The 21872-nt window shown below is 38.0% G+C and overlaps 2 protein-coding genes and 1 long non-coding RNA gene across 3 annotated transcripts; 1 reads left to right on the forward strand and 2 right to left on the reverse strand.

Moving 5' to 3' along the window:
- Positions 1-5041: 5041 nt before the first annotated feature.
- On the reverse strand, positions 5042-10741 carry sms (spermine synthase). Its single transcript, XM_044371186.1, has 11 exons — positions 10539-10741; positions 9098-9218; positions 8462-8549; positions 7810-7874; positions 7527-7702; positions 7214-7368; positions 6982-7071; positions 6463-6577; positions 6291-6370; positions 5967-6082; positions 5042-5285 (listed from the first exon to the last, which is right to left on the reverse strand). Exons 1-11 carry the CDS (start codon positions 10582-10584, stop codon positions 5255-5257), a joined length of 1083 nt encoding a protein of 360 aa, XP_044227121.1. The 5' UTR covers positions 10585-10741; the 3' UTR covers positions 5042-5254.
- A 1705-nt stretch (positions 10742-12446) lies between these two features.
- On the forward strand, positions 12447-20793 carry LOC122994871. The gene is made up of 4 exons (XR_006406682.1): positions 12447-12854; positions 13996-14213; positions 15351-15545; positions 20560-20793. It is a non-coding gene; the product is annotated as an uncharacterized LOC122994871 (long non-coding RNA).
- LOC122994870 lies at positions 16983-21834 on the reverse strand. Its single transcript, XM_044369632.1, has 5 exons — positions 21409-21834; positions 20085-20343; positions 18823-18856; positions 18297-18471; positions 16983-18175 (listed from the first exon to the last, which is right to left on the reverse strand). Exons 1-5 carry the CDS (start codon positions 21512-21514, stop codon positions 17820-17822), a joined length of 930 nt encoding a protein of 309 aa, XP_044225567.1. The 5' UTR covers positions 21515-21834; the 3' UTR covers positions 16983-17819.
- Positions 21835-21872: the final 38 nt, after the last annotated feature.

Genomic DNA, 21872 nt, shown 5'->3' on the forward strand with positions numbered 1-21872 from the left:
GTCTTAACTGAAAGAACATTTTTCATCTTGCAGTTAGAAAGGCTTGATTGGCCAATATAATTAATAATGAATACATAAAGCCCTGCTGTGACTGCAGATTTCCACAAAGGCAGCCAAAATACGTTTCCTGAACATTAAACCATTTACACCAGAGTTGAATTAAGTTATACAAGGTTACAAGTGGTTGGTTGATTAAACACGATCGTAGCACTTTTTATAAATATACTACATATCAAAGTAAAAAAAAAAAAACATTACCCGGCATGCATTACCTCCTCCGTCACCGCGATTAGAGTCAGAAATAATAGCCTGTAATCCTGTAATGTTGCCTCAGTGTCGCCTAGACCTAAGTCTAACCCTCTTTTCATTTGATATAATTAATTATATTCCATTATCGCTGGATTAATATGCTGGATGCGGTCTCGTCCTCGTGCATGTGTAACCTTCACATGTGTAAAGTTTGCGTTTGTAACGTATTTGTTCTTGTTTTGTTGTTTCCTGTGCACACGGAAGCTTACTTTTGAAAAGACAGTGTATGCAGGTAACGAGCGGATACTGACGGTAAAAAGAAGGAACGTGATAACGGGGAGAGGAGGCTGTAACGGGATCCGCTTCTGTCGCGAGAAGCTCCGTTGGTCTATGAATTGGAAGGAAACAGAATGAACTGCATTAGACCATCAGTCCAGTGATGCTTTTCTTTAACGTGTCCCCTCGCTTTCCCCCCCAGTGAGGATGCGAGAGAGAGAGACGTGAGGATGGAGGAATTTAAGCAATCAAACGGGACGTCCTCGTTTATTCCAGTGTCGTCATGACGCACAGCACCTCAACTGTCAAATATATAGAAGTCAGCCATCAATATGTAGGAATTAAGTAACAGTTTAAACTATAACATTTAAACATAAGATTCATGTATAGTTAATTTAAACTGTTCAAACTGTTACTTAATATTTTCTACATATTGATAGCTGGTAGGAAAACACCTGATAACTGCTCCAAATATTATAATTTGATTATCTATAGCAACGTCTGGCTGTCACAGAATAAGACACAAATAGACCATTTAAACCCCTTAATTACTGAAAGAACAGAACCGACGAAAAGGAGAAACAAAACAGCTGAAGCCTGCGGAATAAATTAGCAAGAAAACATTGCTAATTTAGTTTATGAAAGTCTGACGTCCTTTTCAGGCTTAGGATGATTTTATATCATGAATGAGCTGAGACGTACTTGAAACGGAGAAGTAGAAAGAGGCCTTTTGGCTCATGGAGAAAAAATAAAGTGAGTGTTTTTTTTATGACTGATTCATAAAAAACTATGAATAAATATGAAAAGCTGCTGTTGGTGCCGTCATTTCTGTTCCACAGGTAGTTTTCCTGATCTGCAGTATTATAACAACTGTCCCGTCAGATCAGCTGACCAATCAGTAACCAATCAACAAACACATTGGACCAAAGGGTATTGCCGTCCGGCCGGTTAAAAAAAAAAAAAAAAAAAAAAAAACTTCGGCAGAGGACACACCCGTGGCTCCTCGCTCCTCTCTCCTCTGAGGTGCCTTTAAGGAACTGGAAGATCTTCGATGATGTTGGAGGCACATCATTTTGAAAAAGCATCCCAGACTTAGCCTACATTTCTTGATCGGAAGACTAAACCACTGATATCGATCGAACAGCCCTGCACGTGCAAAAAAGGAGTACGTAGAGCGTCAGTTTGAAGCTTTGGGCCACTGATCAAGCTGCCGTATTTGACGAGTTGGGAATGAGAACATGTTGTCAGGGTTCATTATATTGGTAACATGAATTTCAATTGTTCAAATACTCACTTTGGGTGAAATTATTGGACCAACACTGTCATTCCCACCACCATGCAACCAGCGTGGTAAAAAATGATTCACACCAGGAATAGAGGCCCACTGTATCTTCAAGTAGTATTTTGTGATGTATGCCTATAATTGTTAGGACATTTTCTTAAATGTTTGAGGTGTTCACTACTCCGACAACTGTCCTCCCTGTCGCTGTAGGGTGAGGTGTTTTCAGTTATTCTGGGTTAAGTAGCAGACTAATAAGAATAAGGTGTTATAGGCCTCTAGACTTGTCATAGTAGGAAAAACACAGGTGTTAATAATGACATTAATGATTGCATTTTTCTATTCAAGTGTCCCAGTAAGCTGTGACAGTGAGTCAGCATCCGCAATACCAGGACCTTGAAACCGCAGCAGCTGAAAGGAATTCAGCCATCATTCACTTTATTATTTACATCTGTGATTTTCAAACTGATTACATTTTTTTTTTTTTTTTTAAAAAGCATACTTGTCCCTCCCAAACAGACACAACAAAGATAAGAGAGGACTCAGGGACATGACAATAAGTCTGTGTACACCCACACAATGAGGTATGATCAGCTGTGTAGGTGTGTCATGGGTGCGCAGGGCCTTCACCAAAAACCAAACAGAGGTTGTGATGTTGGGATGGTGGAGGAGGTTGCAGCAGTAAACAGTGTTTTCATGAGTAGATCAGCAGAGAAACAGTAAGAGGAAGATATAACAGCTGCCTGCACATGTGAGCAGGAAGTCAAGACTGATTGAAGCATGTGATGCCATTTAACTAATGCCAGTGCTACTTCAGTGCTCTGCCTGAGCTACCATTATACTCCATTTGCACTGCTTTTCCAGGGGATCCTGAACAACCCATAACATTGTACTGTGGTGTTGTTTAATTGTGTCCCAATAGTACTTTAAATTTTATAGAAATTAATAAAGTTAAAAAAATATCACATTACCTATTATCAACTCCAGTCCAGAATCAAATAATCAGCATATTTTCTCCTGAGACATAAACAACCAAAACATGTGCAGAAAAATTGACTCTTAAACTTAGACACGCCAGTTTACTACTATGTTAGTTAGAGTAGCAAAATGATTATTTTCATTAATGATTATTTCTTCTGATGTGTTTGCAAGTTTAAAGTCTCCTCCACTCAAAAAGGTGTTTTTGTCCTTGTTGCTTCAGTTGGATGTTTGAGCTTCACTGTGCAGGATGATGGTAGTGTAGTGTAGCAGTAGCTCAAGTTTGATAAGGCTATCTAAATGTGTGATTAATGATGTTCCACCTGGATGCAAGAAACTTCGTAAATATTTGTGAGCAATAACTGGAGCAGCAAAAGCAAAGTAAACGTCTGGACATTGTAATTGGTTTGTGCGTCACACTGCTGACGTGTCAGTTAAGTTCGCAGACATGCAGCATCTCAGTGACTTATTGGAAAACCACTACATCGTATAAATGCACACAAAATATAATGCCCACGTTTTCCTCTAATTTGGCTTTACAACTGTGTGATGATCAGGGGTTATTACACTTCTGGCCATAAGGTGTCAGTAGCGGTTGGTTCACCGGTATAACGTTATGATGGCCAATTTGAAAATGTATGTACAAATTATGTATATTGAACAATTTAGTCATATTTTATAATTATTTAATATTGAACACTTTGGGGCACCATATCTCAGCTTTTCTTCAAAATTGATTGTTTTCTGTCCGAAACTCAAAGATATTTCATTTACTATCACACAAGACAAAAGCAGTAAATCTTCAGATTTCAGAGGCTGGAGCCAGGGTATTTTTGATATGTTTGCTTCAAAAAAGATAAAGTATTAATCAATTACAAAGCTGCTGCCGATTTTTTTTTTTCTGTTGATCACACATCCGCAAAACACACTGGTTTGGTTTTGGTTTTGGTTTTGGAAGGCCACAAGCCAAAACCCGTTGGTATAACAATAAAGTTGTTCTGTATACTACAAGTGTTGCTGAAGTTTTAGCCTCTCTTCTCCTTGAACCTTGGAAATAGGTGAAGTTGTGCCAGAAACCTCAACTCTACTACACTGGTTTTAGAAACAATTATGCAAAACACTATGAATGGCTCATAACATATCTACACTGCTTTCCTGCTCACTGTATATATTGACATATTATACTTTCTTAAAATATTTTATAGGTGTCCTTAATTAATATTCACCAATTCCATTTCTTTTGAGAAAAAAAAAAAAAAAGCCAAAACATTTTCCCCCAAAAACATTTTAATTGTAGATGGTCACAAAATTATCTCAAGTGGGACAGAACAGCATTTGGTGAAATTATATTGAATAAATAAATGTAACTGGGTCCCACAGGGTTGCTCACGTGTAAACGTGCTGTATACTGTATATGCAAGCTACATTCACCGTCCTTTACATGCACCTAATATAGTCTTAAAAAACTTAAAATATATCAGGAGAAACCAAAGTTGCTAATAAAACATGACATAAGAACAGCACAAGCACAGAGGTGGCATTAAAGTGGTGGAATCATTTCCCTTTTAAAAACACATTTGGACATTTGGACACATCAGTCTCACTGGGCATGATCACATGTGCGTGGTAGTAACAAAAATAGAGCTTAAAAACAACTCAATGCAGCTGGGCTGAGACTTGAAATCGGTGAATCACACAATTTGAGCTCTGACTCAGCACTTTAAGAGCAAACCAAAAAAAAAAAAAAAACAACCTAAAGAATGAGAACAAACGCCTGTCGCCTTGTTGGAAGATGAGTTACACCACATTATCAGTGTATCAAATCAGTGTTTTAACATCTAACAGTTCCTTCAGAGTGCATGCAAATGGACATTCCAAATTAAGTAACACAAACAAAACACAACCCGATAAGTTGCAGCAAACAATAATAAAACACAACTAAAACAGGGAGAAAGAGTTGGAAAATGTGGGTAGAATGGGGTTGACAGAGGGGATAATAAAACTATCATTATGCCCCTTTAGATGTGTTCAGACTGAACTCTTAGTGTTTTTTTTTTAAATCTTGACTTATTCACACTACCTGGAGTGTATTTGCAGCACATGCTAAATATTCACAAACACCCAATTACAGTACAGATGTTAGCTGTAGCTGGCCAGCTCACTAATAATAGGCATCGACTGCCATGAGTGTGTGGAGTGAGCCTGTTTATGTAAAATCTCAGACTCATTTTACATTGCAGGAACTCGTTATTTTTGTTATATTTCAGCAGACCCACTCCTTTTTTTTTTTTTTTTTTTTTTACATTTCTGTATGGAAAAAAAAACTTTAAAGCTCACATAGCAATGCACTTTGTTTTGCCTCTAATTTTCATGCCACGCTCAGTCTGAACACACCTTTAAGGCTACAGCAGTAACGGAAGGACTATTCACATTCCAGCAGCTGGGGATCCAAGCAGAGAAAACAGGAGTTCTTCACTTCTTCCACACGGTGTAGAAAACCCACCTGATTCAGCAAGTTAAGGACTGTACACAACAAAATATGACAGCATGCAAACATGTACAATATTGCTTTGCCCCCATTTAGGAATGTATGAACAAATGATCTCAAAAGATAATCAAAATTTATTACAACTTGGGTCTATTTTTTGTAGTCTTGTCCATTATTTTTCTTTTGGTTATGATGACACTGTTCAAAGCTTGACGGGGCAAAAAACCAGGAGCATTCAGACGACAACAGTTTCATCCATCTATGGGCCTGTTGGTCAGAAATATTTCAACATACCTGACACCTCTTTTTTTATCTCCAATTATGGAGATGCACTTATGTTAGATCAAGGAGCATACCTCTCTCCAAACACCCAGTTGCAAAACAGATGGTCTTATTTCTAGATTTTTGTTTTTGTCAATCTTATTAATTCATTTTCTTTGTGGTCTATCAAACTTGCAACCCCAGTCCTGTATAACCATGCTTAAATACCAATAAAAACAATGAGATCCACATTGTAATAAACCATAATACTCATTTAAAACAGTAAAATATTAACATATTTTCAGGGTTGTTATAGAATAGTAAATAGGATATGAAAGTTTTGTAACTTATTTCACTCACTGTGGTTTGTTTGTTTGACCTGCACTAAAACTTAACACCACAAAATCCAAAAGCTCAGAGGTAATGAAAGGATACAGCTCCATGTAGGAGGGCACACACACCACCTCTTTGGAGAAGTCCACGGGACAGGAGAGCTTGCCAAGCTGTTCCTCATACAGACTCAGTGCCTCTGTCAGATTCACGCTGTTACCCTGATGACCAGTAGCAGAGAGAGAGAGAGAAAGAAAAGAAAATGTCACGAGACACATATACTGTAGCAAATGCTTTTTTTCAACCGTTACTGGAGGGTTATGAATAGAAGTGGTGGCCACAATAAAATAAATAGTGATAAAATCTCCCTGTGTTAGCAGATTGCCATGCCTAGACATATTCAGCAGTTACAAGATGGACATGACTCACCTGTGTGAAATATTTCCCAGAGGGATGCAGGATTTTTATCGACAGATCTAAGATGAGACGCAGGAACTCCCATGTAGAGTCTGCAACAACCAGGCAGACAAGTTCACACATAATCCGACTAACAAGCATCTCTGTACATGTACACAGGAAATATCTGATAAAATTCACAAACCTTCTTCTGGTTCTGTGGATATTGGGACTGCAGTGAGGTCATTAATTATGTAATCAAATGTCTTTCCTTCTTGGACGTACTTCTTCAGCACAGGGACGCAGTCTTCAACTAGAATCTGTAATTGTGAGACAAGAAGAATCCACGACACAGAATCCACAAGTTACAACTACAACTACATTTGCTGTGAAAATCTGTGTGCAAGAACATTCAAGAAGTGCACTTATGTTGTTCTCGTCTCAAAAATAAAATCTCAAACTGAGAACTGAAACTTTGCTACTTCAATGTATTTTCAGTCATATGTGCAGTGAACAGATTGTCTTCACTCTACAACACATTTAAGTACTGAAATACAAAGTCACACATGAAAACGCACATCTGAAACTTTGGATTAATGGTAAAAGTGGTCGACTGTCACTTACTTCTGAAGAGCAGAAAAGGCATCTTTTCTCAGGGATCCAAAATGTTCTTTTTGGTAAAGACATTTATACGGTCTTAAGATATAATTTTGGTAACACTCACTTGGTAACAGTCTCCCTTCAGGTTGTCGAGCACATTGCCGCAGGTCTTTCTCATGTGCGTTTTGCACCCGTCTATCACCTTCTGGTCAATGTATATATCTTGTTAAGGAATCATCAATCAGGTGCAGATTTAAATTTACAATATTATGTGTTTGTGTAGAGAAGGAAACCACATTGCCTTGGGGGGGGGTATCAATGAATACATTAGCAGAGCAGAACTCATTAAAGGATATCTCCACCATGGTGATCATCTTTGGCTTTTGTTTGACCGCCTCAGCAAGTATGCCTCCATCACCGCCTCCTAATATGAGCACCTCCTTCCCCGCATAATCCTCTTTCCCACTACCCATGATGGCTTCAGTGTAGGGCAAATCACTCTCTGCAAGGTCTGCAAATAAAACAGTTAACTCTTACATATAATAATACAAACTATAATGTTTCATGTGTGAACATCACAACACAATGAACAGTGAATTTAAATGCATACTTAATCTTATATATGGCATTATCACATTATCTTGTGTGTTGTGTGTTGTATGCACTTACTAACATCTCCATTGAGGACGAGCATATTTCCAAACTGCTGTGAGCGCAGTATTTTTATGTTTTGGTATGCGGAATCTTCCTCGTACAACACCTGGTCTATGTCATACTCCATCAGTCTGCCGTCAGCTGTGGGCCAATATCGGTCCACTTTTGCTCCTCGTACGAGGGCCGGGAGTCTTGGAACGATACGATAAATTGATATTACTGCAACAGGCAAGCTGCGGGAAATATAGCGATCATGTTTCTACGACATGAGCAAAGCCAAACACCTCTGGATACTTACCTTTTAATCCTTGTAATATTGCCATTTAAGAGAACCTTAAGCTTCTTCTCCAGTGCATTTAAAAGCTGTGGAGAAACAATTGACTCTGAAACACCATAAAAGTTCAAGTGCACCTCAATTTTCGTCAAACAGTGAGATATTTCACAGTGTTACATGGGCAGTACTCTAACGCTAAAACACATAGGTAGCAAACAATGCAGCAGCCTTATCATTTCACTGTCCTGTGTGTGTGTGTGTGTGTGTATCTACACGATGCTCCACAGCATTTAGGAGACAGGTGTATTTTTCATGGACAGCCAGATGTACTGTCTATGGGAAATAGCATGTTTGGGTAGCTGAGGCATGTAAACAACATGTTTATGCAACAATGTCGGACACATTTAAGAAGGAAAAGTTCTACCATCATGTCCTTGCAACATTTTTTGGCACAGATTTTAATGTTTCCAGGAAATATTATAAAAGGTGATTTACAGTAGAGACTTACTCTGTGTGTAGTTATGAAGTTATAAAGCTGAATTTTATGAGTTAAAAAAAAAGCTAAAATGTTAACACCACATGACATACTGCACTGCGGTGCCTCCTGTGTGTTTTGGCCTCTGAGAAACCGATGAATACTTAAAGGTTTTTTTTTTTTACATTCAAAGTCACCTACATTGTCTAGTTGTGCAATGTTATCCTCTTCATAGCACTGCAGATCAATGGTGATCAACCCATGGGAGTGCACACGCAGAATAACAAGCCTGAGAAGTTCAAGAGGTAAAGATAAAAAGACGGACACAAAGTGAGAAGGGCATTTTATTTACCTACATTGATACTCCACCTAAAATCTATATTATCAATAATTCACACCCTGTCACCTCAAAATGTGGCTGTGCAACAATTGCCTGCTTCAATCCCAGGTAGCTTGTCAACATCAGCACCAACTTTGTAATGGAAACTACTACGTCAGCAAAAAAAACCAAAACAAACTACTCTGCAGCCTACCAACAATTTCTGGAGAAGCTTAATGTTTGAGCTCACACATCTGGTTATCTTATCCTTACTTTTTTCTTATTCCTCACTTTTACTTCACTGTGGTGTTTGAAAGCCTGAAAATTCGGATTATCTAGTGTCAATCTCCAACATCTTTTAGTTCTTACAACAAAACTGTCCATGTGTTGTTGTTTTGCAAGATCTCAAGATTCCAGATGTTTCTGGAAATTCCTGCCTTTGCACAACAGGCCAAACAAGACACAAAGCTTTGCTTGTCAAACAGACTTATGTGGCATGTTAATAGTGGTGGTCATACCGGCCATTCTTGCCCACAAACGTAGCAAGGTATCCATGTCCTTCTGTGTCATGAACAGTCTCTGTCATTTCCTGCTCATGAAATATGGACAGTAGACCAGAAACTGTCGAAGCAGAGTCAGCTGGGAAAAAGAAAAAGGAAGGAACAATGAAAAAATTAAATATTTGCATTTCTTTATACATTCTCTGCATCAGTGGTCAAAGAAGTATTAAGATTCCTCAGTCAAAGTAGCAATACAAGAATGTAAAAATACTACATTACAGGTAAAAGTTATGGACTCAAAATTTTATTAAGTGCAGAAGTATTAACAAAATAAAAATTATTTTAGTAAAACTATGCAGGCAGAGAGGTTCCTGTCAGTGTTACAATGTTATATATTACATTACTGGATTATTATAATTGAATCATTACGATGTAAGCAGCATTTTAAATGCTGTAGCTGGTTGAAATTGAACTAATTTTCAAAACTTAATTTACTGTTGGGTAGATAAATGTACTGTAATGCAATGCATCATATTTTGTATGCTATGATCATGTAAAGCAAGTACTTGCACCACATATGTAATAACATACAGTATGTATTTCATGACACATTCTTACCAGATTAGTAGAAGTTCAAACCTATATATATACACACACCTGTGCAATCTAATGCAATCCAATACAACAGCTCTGCCATAAAATCTACATTTACAAAGCTTATACATGTTCCGTTTTTGTTGACATTGTCAGAAAGGTGATAATTCTACTTTATGTTTATTAATGAGATTGTAGTGGGTGGTGGTGGTGTACTGGAGTGCATTACATTGAATGGTGTTCCTCATATTGTGCCCACTCCATTAACATACATGAGGGCAGGCAAAATATTAGGAACACCATTCAATATACTGCATCTCAGTATAATGCTTTGGCAGTACTGTATTTGTTATGTTCATGCCAATAAGGCTCTTTGAATTTGAATTCACAGTCACATGTCTTATTGTCAGTGACAGTTAACCCTTCATATAAAATGTTTAGGCAATTTCGACACATAAAACTACAAAAATGGCAGAAAATGCGCCACTTCCTGTGCGACAGCCCTGGATTAAACATAATAGCCAAAGAGGTGAATAGTGAATAGTGAATAGACAACAAGTTCAAGCAGTGTGTCACGTTTAACAACACTCCACCATGTAAATGACATTACAATGGAAATATTTTACCTAACGCTGCAATAAGTGTCACTTTTAAACGCCAGCTTGTCACAGTATACAAACGCACGCACCGTTATCAACCACGGTTCATACAAATCGATATAACGACACTGTTTTGAAGGGCAGTGACAGACTAGCAGGTTAACATTAGCAAGCTAGCCGGCTGGCTAGCTAGCATGCTGCCCAAATGCAGTGGCTGTAACCTGGATGCGCTACCTGCGTTCAGCCGCTCATTGTGCTCCTCTTACCTGCCGCGGAGAGGCTGAAGTCGAGAGTATAATGTCGCAGTGCCATGTCTGAGTGCAACCGTCATCCATGCCTGGAATAGGCAGGCTGCGAGTATTTATCTGCAGAGACAGATGGGAGGGCCCTGCTACAACTGCTGGGACCGTTGCTGCCTCTCGCTCCTGCCTCACTGCGCTCCGAGCGGCGACCGGCGGCAGAGAGTACCGGACAAGGCGAGAGAGAAATCCTCCGCTTCCACCTCCGCCGGCTTTTATAACGGAGTGCCAGGGCCACACTGAGAGAAAACATTTGTTTTCCTATAAGAAAAAAGTCCTAATATTACGAGAATAAGTCAAGGATGCCTTTATACGATCCAGATTAAAATGGATCTCTAGAAATTTAGAGAGAAATTAAACATAGAGATCTCTGTAAGATACTGTGATTTCAAAATGTGTTTTTATGTAGATCTATATAAAGATGATATAATAGTTTTAGTGTATTCAACTCTTTGAAAGATGTCAAAAAAGCAAGTAATAGCTTCAAAGAGGAATGTGACGAAACTTTATCTACTGAAGAAATGAAGTGGGGTATTAAAAATGATAAACTCAACAGATCACCAGGAAATGATGGCCTTATTTCAGAATTTTATCATGCATTTGCAACCAAAATTTTAAAATTCCTGTTTTCAGTGAAGCCATCAGTGAAGAAGAGTATGGCCTCATTTAATGAAACAGGGTCTAATAACTCAAATAACAAAACCAAATAAGGACCCTCTAATCATCGATAATTGACGTGGCATTACATTACTGAACAATGATTATAAGATTCTTGCTTCTGTTCTGGCTAGACGGCTGAAAATGGATGAATGACATTATTCATGAGTCTCAAAGCGGATTCATGCCTGCACGTCATATTTCTAATAATATTAGATTAGTCTTAGATTTGGTTAATTATAGAAAACTAATCTCTAGTGACCCTGTAATTCTTTTTCTAGACTTCCAGAAGGTATTTTTCTCTATTTTTTATACTCTGTCTTTTTTTTTAAACTTTCGGATATTTTTCATAAGAGCTGTCAAAACACTTACGAAGATAATAATAGCTCTGTCATGTGGTGCGTCTCGCAGATTAAGTGTAAACAAAGGTGTGCGGCAAGTTTGTCCAGCTTCCCCTTACATCTGCTTGCTTGTTGCTCAAGTTTTAAACTATTTAATATTACAGAACTCTTTTAATGATAGTGATGTTTTCGTTGAGGAACTCAAAATATCACAACTAGCAGATGCAGATACATTATTTTTACTAAAGAAGTTCCTTTGACTCTATCTGCTATATTCTCTAAAGTATCAGGTTTAAACCTCTTACTGAATTCTGTGACATTGCTGTTAAAGACACATAAAATTTCTAAAGATAAAAAAAAAAGTTATGGACATCAATCTTCTCCCTGTTATTTAGGCAATTAAGAGAAGTTGAATTGCTGGTTAGCAGGGACTTATGTATGTTTGGCAGAGTATTGTTAAGCTTCTTTTACTGCAGTTCAAAACGTGCCTGTCCGGATTGTTTGGCCTCAGGCCGCTGCTTCAGCACAGACAAATTAATACAGTTGATGTGGGGTGTGAATGAGCATATACACCAACAACATGAAAAGACTAAAACAATCTATTATACACAGATGGTATAAATGATAAGTACTCTATTTGCTAGCAAATTTTCTTTTCTCATTTCAAGTAGCCTAAAATAAGTTCTGCATTTAAAAATAAAATAAGGTGCATCCTAAAACAAAGTGGATCAATCATATTGGGCTCTTAGATTGATCCTGTTTTCTGTGCCTTCAGTTCGGATTTTAGTGGATATGTTTGCTAAAATATTTGTGTTTTATTTTTAGTGGCGTGTCAGCATATGAGACGAAATGGTTTTGAACTGCCCGTGGAAAAAATTTGCTTCGTTTTACGTGCTTAACTAGAGTCATTGTGTATTGGGCGCTTCCAGAACACAGGTGACCTACGCTCAACCATGTACCTGAACGCCTCCTGTATAAACACAACGGTTCACTGGCGGCTGCTGGTCCCCTGCTCGCTATGTTTGCTCAAAAGATTTGTGCTTTGTCTGTAGTGGCGCATCACAATCGCCACGGTCTCAGAACATATGAGACAAACTAGTTGTGAACTACCCGTGGAGGTATTTGCTCCGTTTTATGCGCTTAACTAGTCATTGTGTATTGGGATTTGAGCTCTTCGAAATCGTGGGTGACCTATGCTCAACCATGTACCTGAACGCCTCCTTTGTATTCACTTGCTGATCTGCTAGAAGTGCTGCTAACACTACACTTTCTGTTTAGATATGGGGTAAGAATGTCCATTCTTGATTAAAAGTTCTGTTTTTGCTGTTTACTATTCTCGTTTTAGGGCTACTTATTCTCACTGGTGTCTCGCTCATCCCTGCTGGAGTTAGCAGGCAGAGCCTTGAAGCTCCGCCCTGCCGCTGCACAAAGAGGAGGGGCTGGCTGATCTCTGGTTTATTCAAAGTTTATTAATATTAAACATATCGCATTTCCAAATTGCACCAAATTCGACACTGCACTCCCTTTGCTCCCCAGCAATGCACCAGCAAAGGTGGTTGTGGAGCTGATCTGATGAACGGTTCAAGAGATACGCAAAGGACATACACACAGACACACCGACAAACAGAGATTCCTTGCTTTAGTACATAGATGTTCTCATCATATATCTATGATGATCTAAATAAAAAAACAGTTTTTTCTATCCCCTAGCTGAAGCACTTGCCCGGTCAGGCAAGTGTGTCAGAAATCTACACACTTGTCCAAAGTCAATTTTTATTTGCCCCTATACAAATTGTTTTAATTATTGGTGGTTATCAAATAATAACAAAGACTAAAGTTAATTGTCATGTTTAATCTTTATTTAAGAAAATGAAACAGAACAAGGACACAGAGTGTCAAAGACATGAAGCAACATTCTTGCATATCGATAATATGACCCATCCTCTATATTTCACTGAACACTAAATTCTTTTGACCAGCTCAGTTTCTTTCAAATAATGGAACAGACTCTCTAACTCGATGGCAAATATATTTTTTAGACTCATTTCTTCCACTCCATGGTTCAACAATAAGGTTTGCCCAATTGCCCAGGGCTAGTAAAATGCCACATTGGGTTATCAAATCTTGCAACTCAAAAGTGATAGAAAAATTAAAAAAGAAAAATATTTCAATCATTTTTTTCAGTCATTGTTGCATCATAAATTATGTTCTCGTTCTCTGGCACACAGCAAAGCCTCCTCCCCTTGCACACATTGGAGAAAATTGGCCAATCAAGAATTGAGTAGGCTAGTAGTGTGATGTGTGAAACAAACATCCCTCAGGATTATGTGATTACTGTCAAATAGAGCAATCAGTGGCGTATGAACACCTTTTTTTTCAAGGGTTTTAAAAGAGCGTGATGATAGACGCGTGTGTGTGTTCTCTAGTTTCACAGAGAGGCACCTGGCTTCCCAGAGAGGCCTCCATCCACCTTCTCCTGGCTACTCCTCAGTCCTCCATCCGGAGGGACATGTCTCTTGACCTGGCCTTCAATCCTCACAGACTGCTGCTGAGGTCACACATCCTGGAGTCTAGTGTTAGTTTCCACGGCAACAGAGACGTCATTCACGTCCTTACCCTTGGCTACCAACCATCAAGCCCTTTTGTAAGTTGATCGCAAGTTAAATCGTTAACTCAACACATAACAAGAGAAGGTGAGAGAGCTGTTGATTGCTGTATTAAGTAATTTTCATGTATTACCTCTCTCATATTTAGGTTTGCTCTTCACTGATTCATTTTTTCCGCTCTGACACTCTTTCGTCAGACTCTTAAATCTGTGTGACCACATCCAGCAACCAGTTGAGCAGTTTTCCCCACTGACAATACTAACCAAAAGAGAGATGGTAATTTAATTTGAAAGCAAAAAACAATGAAAACAAAATAAAAATTAATATCCTCAGTTGACATGTATTATCGTGTAAATTTCACATTTCACAAGTCGCATGTAAACTATTATAGACTTAATTGACTTTGTTTGGCTAGTATTTTTGTTACTAGATGTTAGGAGATCTGATTGTCTGTTACAAACCATCACAAACATGTACAAGCTTATTTGAGAATATATCTGATAATGTGCAAATCAGAGACAATGTGGCCTAAAATGCATCAAGCCCATGAATTAAGGTAACAGAAGAAACAGCTGATTATCAACAGCTCCTGTTTCCATTGTACAGTTTTTATTGGGGCCTATTATAATGATTCTAAATTCATCTTAACATGGAGACTAACAACATTACATTTCACACAGAAATAAATCAGCATTGCATACTTTTTTATGGCCTATTATTCAGTTGGTCTCACATTAGATCTCAAAGCTTTTTCATGAAACCTGTCATGCTGCAGTGTGTTGGCCATAATACAAACCTTTCTTGAATTTGCAATTGTTTTTCCCAACAAGAACACAGCACAGCATCTGCCTGCTGGTGTTTGATCATAAACTAACAGAGATTCATACCTGCTGCATGACATGCAAGATGCATTTTATTTTAGTAGTTTCCTGACCATTATCACTCTGTAACGTGCAGCACATGACACAACCATTCATATTAGCACTTGGAGTTCTGTAAATTTAATTCCTTTTGTTGCTTTGACTAAAGTAAACCTGAGCAGAGATCTAATCACCCAGAATTAATACAAACACGTGTGGATGTACAGGGCCTTTACATTTATAAATTATGCACTAATGATGGCTGACATGTACACAAGATCGTGTTTTAAAACTAATAAATTGTTGTTTTTTCAGACTTTCAAATGAAGGTTCTCATGAAACTAGAGGAAATTATAGAGGAGAAGGAGGAAATCCTCAGAAACCAACAGCTTACCATGTCTGCTAACACTGTGGCTTAGGATGACATCATTGATCAGCTCTGTGAGAATTACGAGGAGCTCCAGGCCCAAGACAGAAAGAGTTGGAGGAAAATTAAAGAAGAAGAAAATGGTGAGCCATTCAGTTCCATAACCTTTTTAAAAAATATCCATTCTGATGTATTTTCAACATATCCTCAGTTGAATGTAATTGTGTTTCCTCTTCATTTGACAAAATGAACTATGAACACCATTTTTTTTTTAGAACACTCGCTATTCTTGAAAATGTTCATTACATAGTTAATTTAGCAAACTCTTTTAACAGGAATTAATTTAAACATTACATTACTACACACAACATTTTTTGTCATTTCTGATTCGGTTCACAAGCGATGCGTTTCTTCTGAAGATCACTTGAGATTAAATAATGAGAAAGGAATATGTCAATAGAGAAAGGTCAATTTAAAATGATCTAGATCTAGTTAAAAAACACATTAGTCTACCATATGTTTTCCCTTAGTCTTAATATTTGGATATTTCGATCCAGATATTACTGGTATTTATCCTGAAAAAGATTCTTAATCTTGTGTTGAAACTTGATACAAAAGTTTTCATGCTCCTTCAAAACCTGCCAATCCTGCACCTCAGCCATTTCGGACTTACCCTAACCCTACACAACACACACCCCTGACCTCTAACCCTAACCGTCCCCTTCTTCATTCCTAAATCAGTAAAGTGGGTGTGTCATGCAGTAAAGTGGGTGTGTGGTGTAGATATCGCATGTTAGTGCTGCAGCTGGATATACTTGTTTGGCTTCACTTTCCCATAGTGGTGTGTCATCCGTCTTTATATACAGTCAACGGCTGAAACACGTTACAACTGAAACTATGTGGTCTCTTATTGGACGCTTATTAGGCTCAGGAAGCTCAGGATAACACCTATGTCAAGTCTCACATTATGAGCCTGTGTCTCCCTTAAAGCCACTGGCACGGAGTACTGCAGTAATCATGATCAGACACTATTTGCACTGGTGGAAAGGTCATTCCCAACTAAATATTCTCTTTGTATCTATGGCATAGTTACTGTTTATGCTCACAGTATTCAGCAAATTCTTATCACATTCACAATCACTGACAGCACTGATGATGTCATCATGGAAAATATCACACATACAGGGTGTGTTCAATAAACAAAATACATGTTGCAGTAATTACCACAATGTCTGTATCTTGGTACAGTTAACTGGTTTTACTTTCTTACTGATGGAGCAGGTTGGTATGACAGTAATGAGAACACACCCAAAACAAAACATTTGCTAGTGGATGTGAACCCAGGTTGAGGTTGGCACAGAGTATTAATGGGAACCTAATTGAACTGAATACAGAACTCATTCAGATAATCTTGCAGTGTTGCAGCTTTTTCCTTCTGCGAATGTGTAACTTTGTGGTATACAACAGTTTCAATGAATCATTAAGACCACATTCACAACCTTATCTCACTATCTTGGGCTTCAAAAATGTATCACTTAACTTGTGTCGTTAGTAAACAACAAAATATGATGACTACTGACTAATTTCCATATATCAGTTTTATTAATACAAGTGTGCTCAAATACATGTAGAACAAATGTGCTTTTAACCAAGAACATAGAACATAACTGAATATTTGAATGAGACATGCACACAATAAAGCTGAGGGAAGAGCCTTAGCAGGTTTATTTACCCACAGTCAGTGGTAGGTTAACTGTAACTAATAGGGATTTTAATGCATTTGTGACTTTAAAACAAACACACGTTTATACTCATAGTATAACATATTATGTATTCAACAAATCACATTCACAATCACTGATAGTGCTGATGATGTCATCATGCCAAATATCACACATACAAGGCGTGTTCAATATGCACAAAATACATTTTGCAATAGTTACCACAGTGTCTGTATCTCAGTACAGTGTCCACTAAAATATTCAAAATCACATGCTAAAAAGTACTGTATTGTCAATTGTAACAAAATGTTGTAATTTTCAAAAATATATGTTCTCAAGTACTGAATAATACAGTATGTCAAGCCCTTACAGGTTTGGTAAAATGTTAACATTTATAAGAACCGACACATTCAGGGTTTCAATTAAAAAAATGTAAAACATTATTTACCAATAATCCAAAATAACATGACATGTTTTTTATGATCTCTGTTTTTAAAGTATTGACTGAATTTCAGTAAGCAATTTTTTTCTACATGTTGAATTGAAAACTCTCATTTTTGGTTCTGTCATTTTAACAATCCAGCCCCCCCTTGACCCTCTTATAGATAAGCAGGTCTAGATAATGGATGTAAGGGTGGGTGGATGATGAAATATGCAAAAGCTGTCTGTATCCGTACGCCACCATGCAGCACATTATTAGAAAGTAAATCCCCCGCAGTCAAAAGCATCAAAGTCGGAGTCTGCCACTTCAAAGTCAAAGCTGTTGAAGTGAGGGGAGTCGATGGTAGTGCTGACGGTGTGGTACGCTCCTGCTCCTGCTCCTGCTGGTCCCATGCCAGAGAAATCAGCGTTGAGAGGCAGGTCAGGAGCTTTGGCCTCCAGATTAGAGGGTGAGCATGTGCCTAGGTAACCCATAGCAGAGGAAGCAGCTGCCCCTCCCATCAGCAGATAAACCGCCCTCACTGCTTGGGCGTTACTGATAGTGCCGTGACGCAGACACCCGACTGAATGTGCACCTCCTCTGTAATAATTTGTACGGGGAGATTGTCTACCTGTTGGATTGTTTGAAAATAACATACAAGAGACATGTTAATAAAAAAAACTGATGAAAATTCTTGACTAAAAAACCTGTTTTGATGAGATAATTAACAAGCACACACACCACAAACTCACCTTTCTCCTTTGGTGAACCATGAGTCATAGGCCCTGGTGACTGTGCCTGTGCCTCTGCGTTGCTGACTGGTGGAGCTGGTGGCTCTTTTTCCTGCTCGGGCACCAGATCGTTGAGAGTAATGCGTAGTGGTGGCACCTGATGTCGCTTACAAGGACTGAGAGGTGATGAGACACTCTGCAGGAAAAATAAAAATATTGTTAAGGAAGAATATGGGTTTGTCAAGGAATACAAGAATTTAATTCAGATGTATGTTGATGAAACGATTAACAAATCTATAAATTATGAATATATCTAAATAAAAGTGTAAACCAATAATAATTCCAACAACTACTGGACAGACTGCCATGAACTTTGGTACAGATAGGCCTGGTCCCCAGAGGATGAATCTTAATAACTTAGAGTGGTGATTCGCTGACTTGAGGTTGACATTTGCGGTTTTGAGTGGGACGCTAAGGCATAAGGCGCTTGTTAATTATTCACATTTTCTAACATAGTAACCTTAATAAATATGTTGTATTAACTTACCTTTTTCACTTTTTTCAGCACATTCAGCCATTGACTAGAAATTAAGAGATGATTCTGTTATTACTTTCATACAGATCATGTATCCATTAAGCCATAAATTTCAGTACATACAGTCTCTAACCAAAGAGATGTCATAGATATAGAAAGGAAATAATATAGTTAAAAATGAGAAGAATCTCCATGTGAGATATGTAAATAAAGGGAGTGAATAGATTAACTAAATGTGGTAATAAGCAATAAGTGCAATTAAAAAATAGCTCAACATTTTGGGAAATACATTTTTACAACCTTAGCTTTCTTGCAGAGTTCATAAATCATATCTATCCATTAAAGGTACAACCAGGTTAGCTTAGCTTAGCATAAAGACTGGAAACAGAGGGAAACAGCTAGGCTGGCTCTGTCTGAAGGTTAAAAAAATCCATAGGCCTACCTCTGAAGCTCATTAATTAACATGTTATCCCAAATTTTAAATATAAAATTCTGTAGGAAAACTGAAGTGTAAAAACAACAACTTGTGGTTTTATGAGGGGTCATGTGCTATGTGTGTTTTTACACTTTCTCCAAGGACAGTTGAATCAAGGGCAACTGGACTTGATTTAAGATACTTGAAGATGTTTCAACTCATTCAAGGGGATTCTTCAGTTCTAACTGACTGGTGGCGAGTCCCAGGTATTTATCCTCTGTGGGGTTGTTATCAAGGTCATTGATACCACTTGGTTTGTTAGTACTGCTGCTGTTGTACTTACAGTAAACATCGTTAACACTTGGCCTCAAGTGACTCCAACGACTCTTAATGACTGTTGCTACAACAGTCAGGAGCACTAACGAACCAAGTGGTATCAATGACCTTGACAACGACCCCACAGAGGTTAAATACCTGGTACTCCCCACCAATTGGTTAGAACTGAAGAGGCCCCTTGGATAAGAGGCAAAGTCTTGTACTAATTCTGGTTCTTGTACTAATTACTAATGTTACTAATAACAAATGAGATATAATTAACTTCTTATGTTTTTTTAACTTTTGGACAGAGCCAGGGTTGCTATTTCCCCCCGTTCTTTATGCTAAATTAGACAAGCTAGCTGCTGGCTGTTTATTCAACTCACAATATTAGATTGATATCAATCTTCTCCATCAAGTAACTGGTGGTAAATTTGTGAAAACTGTCACTTGAAACTATAGTTGAATCCAAGATGTGGACAGTATATCATTCTCCTGGAACAAGACAAAGTAAATTGTAGAGAAAGCACAGTGACCACCAGACCTGCAGTCTGCATGGGTGTCAGCCAGCAGCAGCAGGTATTTATTCTGGGGCAGGATGAGTGCAAAGCAGCAATCCCTGAATCCACCGGAGGGCAACTTTGGCAGATCTAGGATGTCCTTGCCTTCTACAATTGCCTCACAGTTACTCTGCAATAGTACCAGCTGGTCAGGTAGAGATAATGCATCGTGGCACACAAGGAGGCTGCCTTCAGCTGTCAGGAGCAGAAACCTCTTCTTCCACTGTTTGAAAATAAATCCACCTGGATACGAGAGGTGGATTGGAAATGAAGGGAAAAAGAGAGAAAATGAGGATCAGAACAAAAATAAGAGGAGAAAGGAGGGCTTGTCAGAGATATGATGCTACGGAAATCATCTAAAGCTTATTGACAGTATTAAGCATTGTCACAATGATCACGGTAACAGTGGGAGCATTGTAAAGCTGGATTAAAGCATGAACATTTCTATCATCCCCACAGATTAGAGGCAGTCAGATGGTTGGAGGATCAAGAGGCTGTGGATGTGGAGCTCAAGAGACCATGTTGACCAGTGTGCGCATGATCAAGCATAATCACACCCCACACATCTGGATATACTCATCCCACATGTACAGTACCAGTCAGTATATATATATATATATATATGTATAGTACATACAGTAAAAAAAAAAAAAAACACATGGACACACTTTATTAAAGCACATACTGAGACAACAGGTGTATTAATCTTTTCAGCTACAGTGTGAGATTATATTTTTTATCAGGGTTTGACACAGCTGTGGCCACTGACTGCAAATCATTTCATTTATGTTTAAAAAAAAAAATCATAATAATAAAAAAAATATATATATATATGTAATATTTTAAAATCCTGTTAATTGGTTTATAAGGGACAATTTAGATGAGAAAATCATCAAAATTACTTTCTTAAAATCATACTAAGCATAGTCAATTATATTAAGAATTCATCTCATTTCATTTTGGAAGAAAGTTCTGAGTTTGAGCGAACACTGTGACTCAAGATACAATTACTATAATTATTCAACATTATCACACCTTACATTATCACACCTTACATTATCACACCTTACCATAATTCAGAATAAAAATAAAATTCTACACTTTTCTTATTTTGACAGGAAAAAAATCATAAAAATATATAAACAAGACCAGCACTTATAAAAGCTTGATAGTGAACAGACATGAAGCTTGGAAATGACCATAAAATCTACAGAGAACCACAAAAATATCTTACTGCTACTTATAAGAGAGGCGATCATTTTTGCTCACAAAATGTCACCACAGCAGTGAAGAAGAAGATCAACTCACCATACATCCTGAGCATCCCCTGATGGATCCCAGAGATGTTCATGGTAACGGTCGGTGTATCAGGGCTCTGAGAGAAATGTTTGAGGACAGGACGAGTGAAAAGCATGAGATGCAATGTGACTTTTAATGCTCAGCCCTAATCCCCATTCAGCTGGGATGTTCCACAGGGCCACAGGTCAACAGCTTGGTATGAAAATGTTCTGTGATAAGATGCCACACACAAACCGCTGCAGCATTTGCAGCAGTTGGTGTCTGCTGTCTGTAGCTGTGTCTGTTACTCCACTACCATTTCAGCTCAATTTCACAGGATTATGATTATTAAGATGATGATGGTGAAAGTGGTTATAGTAATGAAATCACTGTTGCTGCTGTTACATATACATATATTTACTATTACTGTTTTACTTGAATTTTTTGACATGTTTATATATATTTTACCTTTTTAGTATTTTACATCCTCTTTT

This window comes from Thunnus albacares, chromosome 13 (assembly GCF_914725855.1).
Source record: "Thunnus albacares chromosome 13, fThuAlb1.1, whole genome shotgun sequence".
NCBI classification, from domain to species: domain Eukaryota; kingdom Metazoa; phylum Chordata; class Actinopteri; order Scombriformes; family Scombridae; genus Thunnus; species Thunnus albacares.